Raw genomic sequence first — 21,452 nt, forward strand, 5'->3', positions numbered from 1 at the left:
ATTTTTTTTTTTTTTAAATCAGAGCATTCTAATGCCTACAGGGCTGTACATATACAAATCTAGTGATGCGTAGGCTCCTTGCACATGGAGGTGATGCTGTTTTGTGGTAAGGCATTAACAGAACACCTTGTTGCATATGCTCAGGAGTGTGACTAAGGATGTGGGCAATCCGATACTGATATGTCATAGAGAAAACACCACATTACATCAGGCGTAATCACAAGTGTTATATATAGAAGGTATATCTAGCCGACAGAAAACACTTTAAATGTGTTGTTGCTGGATTGCTTTTTTTTTTTCCATGAGTTGAATAAAATAAACTGTTTAGTCTTTCTAGTGAAGCGAAAGATACTTTAGTTTACATATAACTTTACATTATACTATATCAGGTATTTACAGCTCATGCTCTCCTAAGCACTTGGACTGGATATACTTCACTAGGGTGATTCTACATGTATTGGAATTTTTTATTTTTTTTTTCAAAATAACTTTTTTTTTTTGTCTTACTTACATACTGCCCTTCTCGACACAACACTGCCACCCTAGGTACAGGCCCTCAGGTTCCTAGTGGTAAATATGGTCCTAAAAGACCCAGTTTGGATGTGATTTTGCAAGTAAATAGAGATTAATTGCAAAACCTTACCCAAACTGGAGACAAGAGCAGGCATGTTATTCTAAGCCTAGTTTGTCCCTTTAAGGCCAAGTTTGAAATGTTTAATTGCAGCAGCCGATCGCATTAACCCCTATGGAATCCTGGCCATAGTGTATACACACTGTATACACTACAGCTCGGATTCCACGCGGCCACACAGAAAACTGACATGTCTATTTTGTGTGGCTGCTATTCAGTGAACAGTGGCTGCATGAAATAGACTGTGCACACAATGTAAAGTGCGGCTCCCGGCCGTACTTTACATTGCACAGTATGCTATGGCTAAATGGAGTGCGGACACATCCGAATGTGCCCGCATTCCAATAAAGTTATAGTGTTGTTTACCTGGCCGATACTGCAGTACAGCCAGGTTGAACATCTCAGACAGCGGCCGTTCTGTGACATGGCCGTGTCACAGAACTGCCACTGTTTTGCCATTTGCAAACTTAGCCTAACTGTGTAAGAGGAGGAGACTGGTGGTAGCCATATTTAGACGGAAGCTATGTTCACACTACTTAAGTTTCCGCAGAAATCACGGCCGTTGTTACAACGGCTGTGATTTCTGCGGTACTTAGGTAGTGCTGCAGGCTGAAGGAATCCTGGCCGGAGTGTATACAAATGGTATACACTATGGTCGGGATCCATAGCGGCTCTGCGAGAAACTGTCAGTTCACACAATGGAGCGTGCGGCTCCGGCCTCACGCCCTATTGTGTGCAGTGGGAAGTTCTGATACGGGCGTGCACGGATGCACCCGCAACAGAACTCAATAATAAAACAGCGCTGATATCTCTTTATAACCACAGGAATCTAGACCCAGTTTTCTAATACAAATGCAGATCAGGCTGTTGGCAACTAAAAGCAAAGAAAAAATAGTGTAAAATGGAACCAAAACAGCTAAACCTGCTTTACTGGCCCCATAATAAATGTTTAAACATTATTTCTGCTCGGCTCTACTTGCCAAATGGCCGGTTTGTTCTTGTTACAGTTCGCAACGTATAGTTAGCGTAGTTTGCATTAAACTTTTATTTACAGTAACTAGCGATCCAGCAATCTAAGAACAAGCGTATAATTGTCTCTAATTCACGTGTAAAAACACATGGAAACTGGAAGTGGGAAGCGTTCCCCGATTGTTGTAACAATGTGACCGTGGGTGGCATATTGGATTTCACTTCTAATGTATGTTTACATGAGTTTGTGTAAGGGCATCACTTCTGCACTCATTTACAGCTGGGGCTTTTCAACAGTTGTGTTAGGAAGAAAGCAATGGCTAGTTATCTCATGATGAATACTGAGGCCTTTTTGGCAGATAACATTGCTAGAACAGGTTTTCTGTATACATCGGTGGATAGAGTGTCCCATTTACATGTTTCTAGCTTTCACGCTGGTAATTAGAGTCATTTAAGAAAAGTTTGGGACTTGGCGGTATAATTGGAGATGTCTCATTGTGGGACATCCTGTTATGCACAATATTGTATCCAGGCTAAATGAGAAATAGCTCACCCCTGCCTCCAATTCACGGCCTTCTACTACTCTGCTTTAGCAATGGGCGTTACTGCCACTTTAAAAAAAAAAACTTTGAATATGCCCTTCACTCCTGCTCTATCTGACTCATTACTGAAGACAGCTCCACTACATCACTACATTAAAGTGTCACTGTCGTATTTTTTGGGGGGCAGAAATCAATAGTCCAGGTGATATTAAGAAACTTTGTAGTTGGGTTTATTAGGCAAATATGCCATTATCTGCATTCACAAAGCCTTTCCCTAGGTCCCCCCCCCCCTCTCTCTCATTCACTGCTCATTATCAGGAAATCAGTCGGGCCCTGTCTGTTGTATGGAGAGGGGAGGGGGGAGGAGGTAGATTAGTTGCCAGCAGAGAGCAGAGAACAAAGGATTACACAGCAGGACCTGTGTGAAAGCCGGTATTCAGAGGTCAGAGAGGTCAGTGCTGATTTAAGAGGAGAGAGCCTGTGATGTAGCTGTAAATAAACTCTTTGTTGTCCTGTTTTTGTACCTCATCTCCCTCCCCTCTTCATAAGAGAACTATGAAGACAGGGGGGAGAGCTTCAAACGGCTTTTTCATGATAAAAATGCATTTTTCGGCTAATAAACCCAATTACAAAGTTTCTTAAAATCGCCTGTACTATTGATTTCTGCAAAAAAAGAAAGAAATTAAGCGACAGTGACACTTTAACCCCTTCCCGCACAAGGGCGTAACTGTACATCCTCGCGCGGGTGGGGGAGTTCAGAGCGGAGCCTGGCGGCAACCCCGCTGTGAACCGCCGCGGTCCTAGGTGCGGCATGTAGCCCGGGACCGCGGCTATTAGCGGGCACGGTCCGATTGCTGTGTCCGCTAATTAAGTCTTCAGATGCAGCTGCATCTGAAGACTTACTGCAGCCTCATCCCTGTTGTCTAGTGGGGAGATTGCCCCCCGTGACGTTGTCATGGAGGGGTGGTCCCTGCTTTTGGTGCCGGCCGGGGTCTGCACTGTAAGGGCCCTCATCCCGGCTCTGCATTCTATTGCTTTTGGCTGCAACAGCCAAATATAAATTTATCACATTCTTGACACCACAGCAATCCTGCTTTGACTGATCGATATGCAGGGCTTCCAGCACCAAGCTCAGCAGGAAAACTAAGACAAATTGGCTAAGACAAAGGTATCATTGGCTTTGTCTTACTATAAGATAGTGTATAAAGTCTACAGCTCTGAGCTTGATATAAAGCTGATAAACTTTGCCAAACAGTCTGTGCACATTATTTATCCGATTTTCATATACTGTGTATCCAGCAGGAGAAAAAAAAAACATAGAGGTAGAGCACATTGTTCCTTGAGGCTATGTTCATAAACAATAACGTAAAAGCTACAGTAAAATAGGTATATAACACAGCCATAGTTTGAATCCAATAATGTGTTTCCTCATAGTGGTTCTCCAGAGTAGGGGGAAATGTTTTTGAATCAACTGGTGTCAGAAAGTTATACAGATTTTAAATTTACCTCTACTTAAAAATCTCCGGTCTTCCAATACTTTTCAGCTGCTGTATGTCCTGCAGGAAGTGGTATATTTTTTCCAATCTGACTCAATGCTCTTTGCTGACATCTCTGTCCATGTCAGGAACTGTCCAGAGCAGCAGAAAATCCCCACAGAAAACCTCTCCTGCTCTGGACAGTTCCTGACGTAAACAGAGGAGGCAGCAGAGAGCACTGCGTCAGAATAGAAAGAAAACACCACTTCCTGCAGGGCATACAGCAGCTGATAAGTACTGGAAGGCTTGACATTTTTAAATAAAAGTGAATTTAAAATCCATATAACTTTCTGACACCGCTTGATGTGAAAGAAAAAAAGAATCTTCAGAGACTACCCTTTTTAAAGTCTATGGAAAAATGTCAGTTTAAAACACAGTCTTTTACAGTGGGTGAACATAGCCTGAAGGAAATATGTTTTGTTGTTTCTTACTCTGAACTGAATTCCTGTTTACTGATGAATTTATACCTTAATTCTTGGTTGCATAAAGAAATAAAAAGCAAATTTTTTTATGTTTTTAAAAACATAATTTCTTGATCAAAAGCAACAAAAAATCCCGATATAAATAACCTAGTATAGCTCTTACAATAAAATAGTATCCTTTGCTGGCTTTTATCATGTCTCACGTTCAGTCATATCTCCCGTTACTTTCTCTCTTTTTTTTTGTAAATGTTTGGAGTCCTCTCGTTTATGATGTTGACACATGCTTGTTGAAAAACACTTAGAATTTATGGCGTATGCTCTCGCTTTTTACTGTACTCAGATGTAATGGACTGTTAAATGTGCATGACAATAAAATTACATAAAACCACCACGGCACCTCTGGGGTAAACAGCAGGGCATACAGTCGCACCTGTACTACATTTTCACATGTACACAGGAATCTTAACAATTATAAAATTTAGCATGACGTTAATTACTGCATGAATATTTACTTCCTATTCTTAACAAGACTGTAAAAAGCTAAAGTAAAAAGAATTAGATTGAAAACCCCTTTTATATATTTGTACCAAAGTTTATCATGTTCATTTAAGGAGAAGTCCGGTGACATTTTTTATTAAAGTATTGTATTGGCCCCCAAAAGTTATACAAATCACCAATATACAGGTATTACGGGAAATGCTTATAAAGTGCTTTTTTCCCTGCACTTACTACTGCATCAAGGCTTCACTTCCTGGATAACATGGTGATGTCACTTCCTGGATAACATGGTGATGTCACTTCCTGGATAACATGGTGATGTCACTTCCTGGATAACATGGTGATGTCACTTCCTGGATAACATGGTGATGTCACTTCCTGGATAACATGGTGATGTCACGACCCGACTCCCAGAGCTGTGTGGGCTGTGGCTGCTGGAGAGGATGATGGCAGAGGGATGCTCAGTGTCCATCCAGTGCCATGTGTCCCTCAGTGTCCCCCTGCCATCATCCTCTCCAGCAGCCACAGCCCGCACAGCTCTGGGAGTCGGGTTGTGACTTCATCATGTTATCCAGGAAGTGACATCACCATGTTATCCAGAAAGTGACATCACCATTATATCCAGAAGGGACATCACCATGTTATCCAGGAAGTGACATCACCATGTTATCCAGGAAGTGACATCACCATGTTATCCAGGAAGTGACATCACCATGTTATCCAGGAAGTGACATCACCATGTTATCCAGGAAGTGACATCACCATGTTATCCAGGAAGGGACATCACCATGTTTATCTAGGAAGTGACATCACCATGTTATCCAGGAAGTGACATCACCATGTTATCCAGGAAGTGACATCACCATGTTATCCAGGAAGTGACATCACCATGTTATCCAGGAAGGGACATCACCATGTTTATCTAGGAAGTGACATCACCATGTTATCCAGGAAGTGACATCACCATGTTATCCAGGAAGTGACATCACCATGTTATCCAGGAAGTGACATCACCATGTTATCCAGAAAGTTACATCACCATGTTATCCAGGAAGTGAAGCCTTGATGCAGTAGTAAGTGCAGGGAAAAAAGCACTTTTCATTTCCCGTAATAAGTGTATATTGGTGATTTGTATAACTTTTGGGGGGCAGTACAATAATTTAATAAAAAATTTCACCGGACATCTCCTTAAATGAACATGATAAACTTTGGTAGTCGGAAGGTGCCCCCCCCTCCCCCCGAGTTGTGGTGACGTCATGTCTTGGGGGAAAATGCCTAATGCGACTGATGGACAGCAGACTCAGCCAATCAGTGACTGGAGTGCAGTCCCACCCCAGTCCCTAACTAGATGAGTGGGCTGTCAATCAGCTGGGTCATGATGTGGGCTTAGAAGAGGATCCTGGTGGCTGGCGGGGATCCCAGAGTGGCGATACGGCAGTGGATAGGTACGGAAATGAGTGGGTAGTGTTATTTTTTATGTGTGTTTATTATTTGGGTTTGTGTGAATTTGAATGCTCGGCATTTGAATCCCTGCTGGCTGGAGAAGATGGCTGCAGCCTTAGGAGGCATGTTCTCTAAATACAGTCCATGCACCGAAGATGTGCTACAGACCAGATTCACGGACCTCCTGACATCATGTATCATTATGATGCTGGGAGCTCCAAATTTAAATCTTCACTGTTCTGTTCTGACACAGCTTCACGGCTGCAAAAATTCAAACTGATTTAAAGCTCCCGAGATCATAAAACACATGATGCTGGGAACTCTGAACTCTGTTCTCTTGCACACCGTCTGTATATAAGGAACGTGTAATAAGGTCTTGGGGCCCTAGTACACGAGACAATTATTGTGCAGAAAATCGTTATATTGTTTGAATTTAAACGATTATTGTTTTGTGTAATTGCAGGGAATGATCAAAAAAACCGTTAGTGTGTTGTTGTTCATTTAGATCTGACCTTAAAATCATCGTTAATCATTCGCTTTAATTCCACATTCGTTCGCTAATCGTTCAGTGTAATGGTGCGTTTACAGAGGCAGATTTATCTGAAAGATTTTGGAAGCCAAAGCCAGGAATGGATTTGAAAAGAGAAGAAATCTCAGTCTTTCCTTTATGACCCATTCCCTGTTTATGGTCTGTCCCTGGCTTTGGCTTCCACCATAATTCCAAATCGTTGCTTCTTTTGCTGGGATCAGATGGAGTAAAGGTCCATTTACATAGAAAGATTGTCTGAGAGATTATCTGCCAAAGATTCGAAGCCAAAGCCAGAAACAGACTATAAACAGAGATCAGGTCATAAAGGAAAGCCTGAGATTTCTCCTCTTTTCAAATCCATTTCTGGCTTTGGCTTCAAATCTTTGGCCGATAATCTTTCTGTGTAAATGGACCCTTAATGGTCATAGTAGCGATTGCTCTAACTATTGTAACTAACCACTATTGTCCTGTGTAATAACAATCTTGTTTGCGATCACTAATCCTTAATCGTTAAAAATGGCTTTGTCTAATAGGACCCTTAGGGTTGTATCCATCTTCTCCAGGTAGAGGAATTTAAATGCTCAGCACCCAGGTTTGAACAAACCCAAACTTACTGTAAATTCCCTCCTCTACATATAACATATAAATACTTACAATCGGGACTTGTTTCAAATTCAAACTTGCGACTGTTAGATCCATAACCAGCAGCCGTCCGGGCCCGAATCTGGAAAATGTATGTAGTATCCGGCTTAAGACCACCGATGGTCGTATTCGTACCTCTGGCTCTCAGGATGGTGTAGCTAGTTTCCTGTTCCTGCTTTTGAAAAAAAAAAATATATATATATTGTTGTTAAAATCTATAGAAAAAAAACAAACAAAAAACAAACAGTAAATAGTGTTATTATGGGAATCCACACATGGCAGGCTACTCTTATGAGGACAGGAGAACGGAGCATGCTAGTCTTGTATATTTAGGCTGCGTTCACACTACGTATATTTCAGTCAGTATTGCAACCAAAACCAGGAGTAGATTAAAAACACAGAAAGGATCTGTTCACACAATGATGAAATAGAGTGGATGGCCGCCATTTAATGGCAAATATTTGCTGTTATTTTAGAACGGCTGTTATATTGAAATAATGGCCGTTATTTACTGTTATATGACGGCCATCCACTCAATTTTAACATTGTGTGAATAGATCCTTTCTGTGTTTTTAATCCACTCCTGGTTTTGGTTGCAATACTGACTGAAATATACGTAGTGTGAACCCAGCCTTATAATGTTAGGCTTCCTATGTGATTCACAATTTTTATATGAATTCCTGTATGCACAGTTATGGTTTTCAGCTGCTTGTTGGGCAGGATATCTAACATCTGAAACCCATTATTTTCACCCAGATAGCATTGTTTGAAGTCTGAAATATCTGGTAATTAGTCTGAGCCATCAGATAATTCACTTTTAAAGCTGTATAAAGCTTTGTGATGTTTTAATTTAAAAGTCCAACTGAAATTCCACTGACGTTTGATCAGTCCATAAATTCTGCATTTTCTGGAAGTCGTATGTTGTAGGGAGCTACATGTATATAATAATGTATTCCATAACTGTGTGACGTTCCTGTATGCAGATCACTGTGATCGTTTTGACTGTTCAATTTTATATTAAACTTTCAGGAATTTACAGAAACAATTTGAAACCTAAGTCAAGCAACAGAGTTACATAACCTAGGCAATAGTGTGTGAGATTGGAGATAACTCTGATCCCAGCCATTTACCAAGAGTGACTGGGGCATGTAGGTTATTAAACAGGGCTGGCCCCCTCTGGTGCCTGTTTGCAACCTCTGCTATGTGTTGCCAAGTACAGTAGTTAAAATGGAATTGAAGGCTGTGTTCACACACCAACATTTTTTGGCAATTTGACGGTCGTCTTTTGTGACGTATGTCATTTTGAGACCAAATAACGGAAGTTACTTGTGCAATGATGGCCGTTATTATAAAAAAAAGATGCGTTTTTTGACCTCACAATGACAGCTGTTAAAATGATGACCTAACCTATGTATAAATAAATTATAAATATTATAAATCGTGATAAATTTGGCATGGGAGGAGGCTACACCTTCTCCCCACTTTGACATCTGGTGCCCACCCATCAGACGAGAGGGGGATACAGCTGGTGTACACCATGGAAAAGGGACAAATCTGCCCCATTTCTGTGGCATATGCCGGGATGCATTTTGGTAAATGTCCCCCAAAGACTATATAAATTTGGTATCACCATCATCATTGTAGTCTAAGGGTGGTATTACATGGGCCGATGGGGGCCCGATAATACCTGTAAACAAGCGCCCATCTGCTAGATCAGCACTTGTTTACTGGGCCTATTACACAGCCCAATAATCATTTAGCAAGGGCTGCAGGGACATTGTTACCGATATATATTACCTATCCAGGTTGCAGGGCTCCCCTTCCTCTGTGCTTCTTCCCGGGTCCCGTGCGCTCCAGCTTCAGAGCAGCCTGTCTCAGCTGACAGGTTGCTCAGCCAATCACTGGCCACGGCAGTCCTGGCCTGTGATTGGCTGAGCGGCCTGTCAGCTAAGACAGGCTGCTCTGAAGCTGCAGCGTGCGGGACCCGGGGAGAAGCACAGAGGAAGGGGAGCCCTGCAACCTGGATAGGTATGTATTCCTCTTTTCCCCTTTGCATATTGTCAGCGTCGGCCGCGCACGTCCTATTACACGTAGCAGTGTGCAGTCGGCGCCCGACGATTATAGGTCAGAACCTATATCAACAATGATTTGGTTGACTATCGTCTACAAAAAGGAACCAAATCAACCAACGTCACAATGGCTGAACAATGGATCAACACTGCTGAGTAATAGGCTAAACTGAATGGATGTATGTCTTTTTTCAGTACTACAAATTATGTTACTGGGTAAACTATGTAATGTGATTAAAAAAAATTCTCTTACACTTCTTTTTTTGTGGTTTCTTGCTAAATTATATGGTACACTAAATGGTTCTAATAAAGATAAAACTCACTTTGCAAAAAAACAAGCCTTTACATGACTATCTTGGCAGTCTTAAAGGGGTACTCCGACGGGCGGGGGAAAAACTTTTTAAATCAGTTGGTGCCATAAAGTTATTCACATTCGTAAATTTCATACTTATGAGTTGCTTTATGTCCTGAAGGAAATGTGAAAGTGTTTTGTCCAGCCCGACATGGTGCTCTTTGCTGCTACCTCTATCTATGTCAGACATTGTCCCAAGCAGTAGAGGCTTTCTATGTGTATTTGCCACTGCTCTGGACAGTTCCTGACATGGACAGAGGTGGCAGCAGAGAGCACTGTGTCAGACTGGAAAGAATACACCACTTCCTGCAGGACACACAACAGCTGATAAGTTCTGGAAGACTTTAGTGTTTTAAGTAGAAGTAATTTACAAATATGTATAACTTATATTTAGAGATGAAAAAAAAAAAAAAGAAAGAAAAAAAAGATATATTTTTTTAAAAAAACAGAAAACAGAAAAAAACCCCAACACTTTTGCCAGAAATTGCTGCATAAGGAAGAAGTTAAAACAAGTTGAACAACAACAACAATGAACTCTAAACATCTAAATACAGTAAAAAAAAAAAAAAAGTTTCTCCAAAATTCTCTAATGGATTCCTTACAACAGTTCCTATCAATAACACTTGGAAAACTTCACAGACTTATTCTTGGCGATACAATAGCGTTTGTTAACATTTTGCTGTAATTCCCACCTTTTCATAGTACTTGACCTCATAGTCCAAGATGATCCCATTTGGGTGTTCCGGCTCTTGCCAAGAAAGGGCAATACTGTTTCGAGATGTCCGGTCTTTTCTAATTACAGTGACAGGAGATGGAGCTGGGCAGGAAAGGAGAAAGAAGAGGAAAATATTTATGGTTGGCAAGGAGTAATGGTTTGCATATAAATGGTTGTTGACTATATCTGGCTTTGTATCAAGAGCTAGCAGCTGGGATATAGCTTTGGTACACTTATCGAGGAGCATGTTGGGCCTGGAGACAAATGAACTGACATTTTCTATTAGTGGTGGCAAGTGAGCAGATGTTTCTAATATGCTACTAGAACGTAACTAATGAAAACACTTGCGCTATTAAAAGGCTCGAAAATTAATAGAGATCTGTGTGTGCTGGATGTCCGTGTACATACGGAGTATTGTCAGCGAGTGGCGTTTTGAAGTGAATTGCAATTCATTTAATATCTTTTAAACATCGACATTCATTGAGCTGCGGGAATTCAGATGCATGTTAATAATTATATACTTATTGGCGATAATGGCCGCCCGTAAATGCATACAACGGGAACTTTCAGAAGTGTTTTCATAAACAGTTTACTAATGTGCTTTTTACTGACTGTCATTATTTGTGCGCTGAGAAGTGAACATTTTCAACTAAGTAGTTTTTTGTTTTTTCAAAAGGGAAAGTATTATTATAATTTTTTTAGGCTTGTTTGACCTTGAGGTAGTCATGAAGCTTTTACGTGAAATGAGAAAAATATCTCAAACTGATAGAGATAATGGTTGTGGGTCAATGCGCTGGGTTTTCCAATGGTAGGGTATGGCAGGGAAAATACGACAGGGATGACCCATTTATTTCAACAACCACACAATGTCTTATCCAATTGATCCTACAGTATGACTGGTCATGGGAGGTAGAGCAAAAGTACAGATAAGTAGAGGCATTAGCTATGATTGATAGACTGGTTGCTGATAAGCAGACAATGACATAAATTGGGGGTTCATTTAAAGCCAATGTATTGTTACAATTACAGATTTTTATTTATTTATTTACTACCTTGGCGGAGCTGGCCCGGTGATCCCAGTGGCGCAGCCCTCTTTTCAAAGTGTCACCTGGTTCCTGCACCCGGCGCACATATGCTGGCACATGTTAGGAAAACACCCAACTAGGTGCAACAAAGCATGGCAGTGACAACAGAGAGACCAAGTTAGACTGAGGTAGCAGCTGAACCACTCATAAATTGGCCTGACACAGCATGGTGGTGAGAACACAGTGAACAACTTGGATGAGGAAGCAGGTGAACCACTCAAAAATTAACTACAGATCCCAGCCAGCCAAGAGAATGTCAGCAACAGGACAAATTGACTACTGACAGCAATTTTGGGGGTAATCATATAGAGTATGTGTGTAACTGGTCCTTTTTTTTTATTATTGTAAGGCACCCGTTGCACAGGACACAGCACAGTGAGGATAGGTATAGCTGAACTACAGATCCCAGCCAGCCAAGGTAATATCAGCAACAGGACAAATTGACTACTGACAGCTGCACTACAGGTTTAAGCCAGCAGCCAAGAGTAGCAAAAAAAAAGTTTTAAAAATGTTAAGCCCTTAGAAGGACTGTTGGGTCCTTTGTGTGGGATTCCTGCCTAACCGCACACTAATTCCCTGCCTAACACTCTCCCTGACAGACAATAGTTCTCTCCCTAATCTCTTTCAGCCTGCGTCTGACGCGAGTACTATGGGAACTGATTATTATATGCCCCGGTCATCTGATCTGACCAGCCAATCGCTACTATCGACATGTAGGGTTCATGCAGGAAGAGGAAGATGCAATTGTCTTGAGTATTGCGAGATGCTCGTCCGAGTAACGAGCACCATGGAGTACCCTAATACTCGAACGAGTACCAAGCTCGGACAAGCATGCTCGCTCATCTCTAGACCTGATGCATTGTACTCACAAAGGCACAGCAAGCTTATCAGTTAAAGTATATCTATCTATCTGGATGGATGCCTGGCTTTGGTAGACCCTTGTCATGTCGCAATACTCACAACTTTGGCCCAAAAGGGGTCACCCTGGTATTTTCCTATTTATGTTCCAATACTCCCAGCTCAGTGGGATTTAAGAGGCTACGTATCATTAGTTTTGTGATTTCTCCACTGGGAGGCACCCCTTGGCAACAGGCTTTCCTTCCCTGGAGGGATATCTGGCTTGAGACTCGCAACTGAGGCTCCACTATCTATCTATCTATCTACTATCTATCTACTATCTATCTCCTATCTATCTATCTATCTATCTATCTATCTATCTATCTAGATTTCAGTGGGATTTGGTCATGCTGGGAGACCCCCATCCCTGGAGCTTTTGAGCCTCATTAAGGCATATTAATAAAAAAAAAGCTTATATCTCCCCACTCAAAAGGACTAAGGTGATAGAATCCTGAAGGTCTATGGGCATATGTTTTCCTGTTTTTGTGCTAATAAGTCCACTTTAACTTATCTGAGGAAGCACGCATGCGCGCAAAATGGCCGTCATGAGTACGCTGTCTGTGTAGGATCGTGGTGTCTGCCGTCCCGTAAGATACATGTATCCATTTTATCTGTTATGAAATAAAGAAGCATCGCATCATATCGGTGAGTGCCCGCAGCTTTCTTTACTACTTGCCACCCATGCACTTTAACTTATCTGAGGTTACTAAACATCTCCATAATTTTTGTTGGACATAGCCACCACTGGCGGTGGCTTCAGTTGTCAGTAATAGATGTATGGGGATCTCCTAATCATTCACCAACATGATATCGGTAGAGATAGGGGTCCGGTGTCCCCTTTTTTCTCAGAGCAATAAGCCTCAGCCAGAGCTCTTGCTGAAGCATAACACTTCACTCCCCATAAAGAACATAGAAATACATGGCTATGCTGAATGTTGCTGTGAATGTGAAGGTTGGGAGAGATAACTAATGGTTATCTCCCCTGCAGGTGCCACTACTAATGACAATTCGCCAGCTATTACCCAACAATCCTTGGGTACATACACTTATACAATACAATACGGTTTTATATAGTTAGAGTTGCCAAGTGTAATAGGCTTCATAAACAAGCATTCATCTATGACATCAGTACTTATTTACAGTAATTGAGCATTGACCTGTACAGAAAGATTTGCTAAACAGAAATCTAATAAATCGGCCATCAATTCATTTAGCCTTGTAAAAGTTATTCAGATTTCCGAGTTTTCTATCTTTCCAATCTCATTTCAGACTTTTTCTGGGGACTCGGGACACCTGACTAATTGAATTGATGAAAGATTCATTAGATTTTTGCTGGGTGACTCTTATCGTCCATAGACAAAACTATTTTAAACAATTAACGATAAACGCTGACGAGAGTTACCTGAAATCGTTCACCATATTACACAAAACAACAGTCATCAGTTACAACCGTTTCTACGACCGTTTACTCCATCTGATCCCAGCAAAAGAACAAACAATGTGAAATTATACTGAACGATTAGCGAATGAATGTGGAATTCAAGTGTACAATTATCAAAGGATTAACAATGATTTTAGGTTCAACTCAATAGATCAACAAAACACACAATTTTTCGATCGATCACTGAATTCACAAAAAAAACGATTATCGTGTAAATTTTAATTTTAATCCTCCTGTGTCATAGAGCCCTAACTGTAGATTTGTTCAAATTTTAGATGGGCTGATGCATGCTCTACATGACCGCTGATCTAGTAGATGGGTGCTCGTTTATGGAGCCTAATACACAGCTCTACTAACATGCAGGAAGGACTGAATGAATGATCACTGGATTACTTCATTCATCGGCCGCACATTCTCTATTACCCACACAGGGCAATTTTGACATGTTAGCACAATAGGATCAGACGATGAATAAGCATTTGCTCATTCTTCTGCTGATCCGTCTACCTATTACACAAGTTAATAGGGCCCCGTTTCACCAATAATTACTTTGCCGAATAGGGCTCTAAGGGATAGTGTAGGTCAATACTGCTGACTCCCTCTTACATATAAAAAAAAAAAAAAAAATTGAACCCCCCCCCCCCCCAGGACCATGGAGAACCTCGCCAAGCTCTTAGCGCTGCCTTCATGGCCTCATTGCTACATCAATTGAACTAAATACAGTATCAGACTCAAATACAGACACCTAACCATAAAGCGTTGACTGCTATACAAGCACCAACTGTGTGGGTACATGTGCAACCAAAGAAGCATTACTGATTTCCTGTCACTGTTACCGAGAAGAAAAGACGGATTTGCTGTGAATAAAGTCTCAGTCATTCTGAAGAGCATTCCAATCCCTTTTATTGGATTAGATCTGATTTTGTCTCCCGTCATCACAACACAATTTGTAAGGAAGGTATTAGAACTTTCTTACAAAACGAGGAATTGAAGCAAGTTAAAATCTGCGCTAAGCTGTAGATTAGGAATCATCGCTATAGCTACAGTACCTGCTGTTTTCAAAGGCACCAGCCCCAATGATTCTGCTGTTGTTGGCAAAATAAGGGGATTTTAACGGGTATAACTTTTTTTTTTTATCGCATAGTGTTTATACTTTTTCCACCGTGAATCATGGCATTCCGGTTCCAGTTATTGTATCATATATCTGGAAAAACAGTGGTACGGTGTTTAAGGAATTCACTGTATTTACTTATTGGAGCCTTCCAGTTTTTATTTCACAAAGAATTATAACATAGGGAACTGTACAATTTTTCTTATATAAAATAGATTAAAATATTGCTCCTTTAGTATTGGGCCATGTTCACACAATGTCACTTTGCAGAATTTTCTTTGGATGGTTGTCATGATAATGATCATTATTTTATTTTATTTTATTTTATTTTTTTAAGGAGAAGTCCTGTGGAAGGACAAAACCTGCAGACAGGCTGGTGGGAGCAGGAAAATAAAGAACTGCACTTACCTGTGCCCGTGCCTCCAATGCACTAGTCCCAGGTGCCGTTCACATCAGCCAGTGACTTGCAGCTCTGCTAGATGCAATGTCACGACCCGAGCTGAGTGATTGCCCGCCCAGCTAATTAGTGACTGGAACGGGACAACACCCCAGTCACTGATTGGCTGAGCCAGCGATCACTCAGCCGGGCCATGACGTTTCAGCTGGAGAACGGATGCTGTGAACGGGACCTGGGAGTAGCGCATCAGCAGCACAAAAACAGGTGAGTTCAGTTCTTTATTATTTTCCTTTCTCCACCAGTTTTTGTCCTTCCATGGGACTTCTACTTTAATGGTGAGTCAACTTATAATGTGTGTGAAGGCCTCCTGACTCTACCTAGACATGCTGGACTGTCTGACCTTCTTTTTTTCCAGAAGAAGCTACCACCAAAGCTGCGATATATGTCAGTTGAACGAATATTCATCCAACAGCTTTTGAGGGTGTATGAGCATCTTTATCCTGCCTATCCTACTAAAGGATAAGTCCAGTGATTTAAAAAAAATCACCGCTGGCATTGGCAGGTGAGAACATAATAAACAATCATTACTTACCTCACCCTGTGCCACAAAGCTCCAGTTCACAGGCTCTGGGACCCCGCTGGTAGGCATTTTACCCTGAGCTCTAATCAAGAATTGGGGGAAAATACCCATCCCGGCTGATGGATTGTGCGCTCGGCCAATAGGTGACTACAGCGGTGTCACTGACTAGCTTGGTAGGCAGTCCATCACATCGGCTGCGCTGGAGATACCAGAGCCCGGTGGGGGGCCCAGAGCGTCAATCCAGTGCTGGAGAGGCAAGGGGAGAGGCGAGTTGGGATTGTTTGTGATGCACCCCCCTGCCCCTGCCGGATGAATTTTTTTTTTATGTATAACTATGTCTCATCACACCCACATACCATTTATTATAGTAGTGTCTCCCTATGTGTGGAAGAAGGATCTTTGGAACCCCTTAAGATCCTCATACACCTTCAATAACAGTTATATCTCCCGTCCTTCCCATACACAGGGTCATTGGGCACGGCTGAGCTCTCCTAATTTCTCTATGGGGAGGGCAGGGTGGTTCAGGATGGCCCCATACACGCTAGACTGACAGCTGAATCTGTTGCGAGCGGGGGGTTCAGCCAACAACAGTCTAAAGTGTATGAGGACATTTAGGCACCAGCATTTGGGTCCAACTGTTATGATTTGTGAGAATTTTTAGCAAATTTCTGCTTTGCTTTTTAAAAAGCATGTTAGTTTTGACGAAAGTGTTTTTTCAAAAAGTACATATTGCAAAAAAAATAAGAAAAAAAACATGTGACATGTCACAGAAATACATATGTGGAAACAGAATCAGTGATGGTTCAAAAGGGTTCACAAATTTTTCAAATACAGACACAACATTTCGACAGCTAGGGTCTTTATCAAGTGTACTTGAAAAAGACCCTAGTGGTTGAAACTTTGTGTCTGTACCTGATCACACATTATATTTTTGAGCCCTTTTGAACCATCGCTGATTCTGTTGGACTGTTGCTGTTTGTATACAGTATATGGTCCATGTAACCTGGGATTAATAGCCATCAGCGTTCAACAATATCTTCTGCCATTACCTTGGAACAATTCTTTCTTTTTTTTGGCATGTCACAAACATTTTTATTGGTCAGTTCCTGAGTGTTCAGACCATGACTGATTGGACGAATGAGTGGTGGCACACACACCTCTCTCCCCACTCTGTGAGCGAGACTATCCCATATAGAGTGGACTTCTCCTGGCTTATTCTCCAGATAAGTCACAGTCTGAACATTCAGACCCCGACTGATAAAGACTTTTGAGATATCGCTATGACATATCAAAAGTTTTTCTTCTTTGGTGACAGGCGGTGCCTAGTTCCGAAATAATAATACTCTAGAATCACATTAACTGCCTTCCCAGGTCAGAGGAACGCCTACAGAAGATTCCAGGGATGACTGTATATCAGACCCTTGATTAGTAATATCGCAGTCTAATGAAGCATTCCCGAGACATCATCTTCATTCCATATCCCTATTGTTTGGTGAATCTATCTGTGCCACAGTAATTATCTCACCAATTTATTTCAATGAAATCTTTTCTTGAAGACATGCTCCCCTGCCGCTTCCTCATTAGCTTCTGCCTAACAGACATTTTAGGAGACTATTTTTAGCATATTATTCGCTAATACATACAACAGGGGAGATGGAAAAAACAAGCCCCAGTAGAAAGCAAGGGTATGAACTACTTCAAAAACCTCTCTGGGCTCCGTGCTAAGTAAACCAGGACAGAGCTTCCAATTATATACGCTGAGAGAATTCTTATCAGATTGATGACTTTCTTAACAGCACGTTCACCATTGTGCCAGACAGAGGGAATCGGCATTGGAGCGGCAGTTCTACTACATTAACAGTGGAGGTTATTGTTATGAAGAATATGGAAAACGCATTATTAGATTTTGACAAATTTCCAAGCTTCAATGATTAAGGACCCTTTGTGTATTGTAGAAGCTTCTAGCAGATATGGGGTTAGCTCTGGCATGGTCACACCATCTAAGCTACGTAGTGTTATGGGGTTGTTGACTGAGCTGATATGTGTTATAGAAGAAAGTCAGCAGGGTTTCTGACCCACCTCCTGCTCAGAGCTGAGCTAGGACATGCCTGGGCCAGCTACTCAGTAGGTTAGGCTAAGAAGGGCTGCCGAGCCTATAAGTAGTATCAGACAGGTCTCCTCCACCAAGCTTCATTAAAACAGATTAATGAAATGTGCTCCAACAGGATTCGGAAATTGCTGAGTGTGTAAATATATTTAAAGGGTTTGTCCAGGATTGGAAATTGTGGTTTTCTCCCAAAACTACGCTACTCTTGTACATGGGTTGTATCTACCAATATAGAACCTATTATTATAAGCATGGTGGAGCTACAACATTGGCTTTCATACACACACAGAACCTCTCAGTGCCATACAGGTGTAATTCAGAAGAATGTTTGTGTGAGCAGTGATGCCAGTGATCTCCACTCACTATTAGGCTATGTTCACACAATGTATTTTGTATGACAAGAACAGCCGTTGTTGGCGATTAAAACAATGGCCATTTTTGTCTTAAAATAATGCGCTGCATTGACCTCTATGAGAACATTGGCCATCGTTCACATATTGTACTGAACGGCGGCCATTGTTTGCTACGGCCAAATAAGTAGTTGACCTGTCAATTATTTGAGGCCGCTAGTGCACAATGGCCATTGTTCCTGCTCTGTGCACACAATGTATGGCCGTTCTGATGGCCGTACATTACACAAAGTTCTATGGTTAATTGAATTGCAGGCACATCCAAATGTGCCCACAATCAAAATACAAATAAAATGATGTTCTTGCGGCTGATATGGCAGTATAAATCACAGGAACATGTAAAACAGCAGCCTTTGTTTTCACTGTGTGTGAACACAGCCTTGGGCTGGGTTCACACTATGTATATTTGAGGCTGTATTTGTGAGGCTGTATAGCAACCAAAACCAGGAGTGGATTGAAAACACAGAAAGGCTATGTTCACATAATGTTGTAATTGAGTGGATGGCCGTCATTTAATGGCAAATTTTTGCTGTTATTTTAAAACAACGGCTGTTATATTGAAATAATGGCAGTTATTTACCGTTATATGACGGCCATCCACTCAATTTCAACATTGTGTGAACAGAGCCTTTCTGTGTTTTCAATCCACTCCTGGTTTTGGTTGCTATGAGGACCTGACTTGAGGACCAAATACTGCCTGAAGTATACAGTGTGTGAACCCAGCTTTACACTGTACGTTCACCAGGCCAGGTGCTTTGGAAAATTTGAATGGCTATGTCTACAGTATATGCATAGCTGCTTATTACTGCAGGGAGTCCTAAAGTAGACAGGAGTCCCTGCTCCTATATTTGCAGGATCATGTTGTTGACGGAATCTAGGTGCAGTGCTGTTGTTTGGAGAAAAAAAGAAACCTTTACCATAATCCTGGAAAATATGGGTTAGATATCTTTCTTGTAAAACACAACACATAGGGCTACTGATATTAATGCAGAATATTGATCTAGGGGTCTGTCCAATGTCACTATGAAGCTATCTGAGGGGAGAGTGACTGAGCATGTGCGTCCTCATTAAGTGGACACATTGCTATGCAATTTGGACACCAGGTGGCATTATACTATGTAAATACCATTGGTCTTCACTAGATTTTTTTAACAGCATTTAAATGGCAAATATTGCTGTATGTTATAATAATTTATTGTGGGTTTTAATTTTTTATTTTAATTTTAATTTTAATACTATCTAAAGACATAGGCAGACATGTACTAAGGAGTCTAATGTGCGCAACTATTCTAATGGGGATTGGTGTGTATTTTGTTCCAATAGCTTGTGACTGATTCATTAAAATGTAGTACTGCCATAGTGAATGTAGCTAAGTAAAAAGTCGCAAAAAATGCAAAAATTGCGCAATTATATTCACCTGGTACTGACCAGACGTAGGCCTGCACCTGTTTATGAGACTTTTTTAAAAGCTGCAAATGATAAATTGGGCGCTAATCCCGGATTATCCGAACTTTCGGGTGAATACTTAAAACAGGCAGATTAAAAAAAAGTTGCATCTAAAAAACATTCACCCGTAGAATACTGGTTCATAAACAGAACTTAGATCAAAAATGGGTGAAAAATCTAATTATTCATCTAAAAATAGGCGCAAAGCCCTTGATGAATTTACCCCATAGTGACTTGCAATGGGAAAATCCTCATCTAACAAAATCTACTGTACAATATCACATCAAATTTCATATTAAATTTTTTTATATACATTTCGTAGCATTTCTGCTCAATACACACAACAAAACCACAAAGCAAATTGTAGTCATACTTTATGGCATTAGGTGTCAACGCAGGATAAAGGTGTCGAAAACCTGATTATTAGTATAGATTTCGGTAAACTAGACTCCTTTAGAGGTTAAGTGTGAATATCTCTAGATTCACGACAGATGAAGGTGTGAGGATATATAACAATAACCTGCAATAGCCGGCAATGTACAGTAGACCTGACTTCTCGTGGCTTTCTCAACTTTCTTCGATCTCTCATTATATCTCGATCTCTGGTAACAGCTGCATGTAATATTTTTCATACACTTTGCTAGGATGACTGGGATTATCATTTTCATATGCTTACACCAGACCTTTGGGGATAGTGGGATTAGTTAGATGTGGAGATAAAATATGTGCATCTTTCAGCTATTTTCTTACATCTTCAGCTAATCTAAAAAACATTCTTTTGTGGACGGGACATGGTAATCTTTATAAGTAAGCTTGGCATGGAGGTAAGGCAGACAGGCCGTGTGTGTGTACCGCGTATGTAATTTGTATAAACACATGTTGCCTTCGGAATGAAATGATATAGTAAGTGCATAAATCATGACAGAAGAATATTTTATGGGTTTTAATTTTGTATAAAGCTGTATAAAAGTAACTCGCAAGGAAATAAACATTGACTGGGGGTGGAAATTTATATTTTTGCGTATAGGATTTAGCTGATCATAAATGAGTGATGGATCTATAATATATATGAGAAATGATCTATAATATATGAGAAATGAAAGTATGGACAGAAGGTTAACAATGTTGAATTGTTATACGCATTATAATTTGTATTATCTGATGCTAGGAATGGCTGGAGTGTTAATAATAATAATAATAATAATAATAATAATAATAATAATAATATTATATTTATTCATATAGTGTCAACTTATTCTGCAGAGCTATCATTCACATAGATCCTAAAAACATTCCCCATAACTGGCCCATGTTATAGTGTCAGCATTCAGCCGATGAATGAAAAAACATTTGTTCGTCTGCTGATGGCATCTTTGTGTGGCCAATAAAATCATTGTTATTAGCCGCACATCATGCTAATAAGTTTTAAAGGGTGCATGAGTGGTCATGAAGTACCAATCCATGTTATTTGGAGTCTATAAGTCTATGTTAAGAAAAAAACTATAGTAGCCTTCTCCTATCCTCTCTCTGTAGTATCTATGGACATAATTTTTTATTGTTTATGACTGTCAGAGAAGCAGGGCTTCTGCAGTTTTGTACAGGAAAAATTTGGCTTAAATCCTTATTGGACT

General features: G+C 40.7%; 1 protein-coding gene across 3 annotated transcripts in view; it reads right to left on the bottom strand.

The window, feature by feature from the left end:
- The window catches only part of EPHA3 (EPH receptor A3), a 316,733-nt gene that overhangs the window by 65,602 nt on the left and 229,679 nt on the right, over window positions 1-21,452 (bottom strand). For 2 of the 3 annotated variants that reach the window (XM_069945771.1, XM_069945773.1), the window contains exons 6-7: window positions 10,325-10,449; window positions 7,224-7,386 (exon numbers count right to left, since the gene is read on the bottom strand). In XM_069945771.1, the coding sequence (XP_069801872.1) occupies window positions 7,224-7,386; window positions 10,325-10,449 (288 nt within the window). The remainder of the gene's footprint in view (window positions 1-7,223; window positions 7,387-10,324; window positions 10,450-21,452) is intronic. The other variant, XM_069945772.1, reaches the window with a different exon arrangement.

This window comes from Dendropsophus ebraccatus, chromosome 11 (assembly GCF_027789765.1).
Source record: "Dendropsophus ebraccatus isolate aDenEbr1 chromosome 11, aDenEbr1.pat, whole genome shotgun sequence".
NCBI classification, from domain to species: Eukaryota; Metazoa; Chordata; class Amphibia; order Anura; family Hylidae; genus Dendropsophus; species Dendropsophus ebraccatus.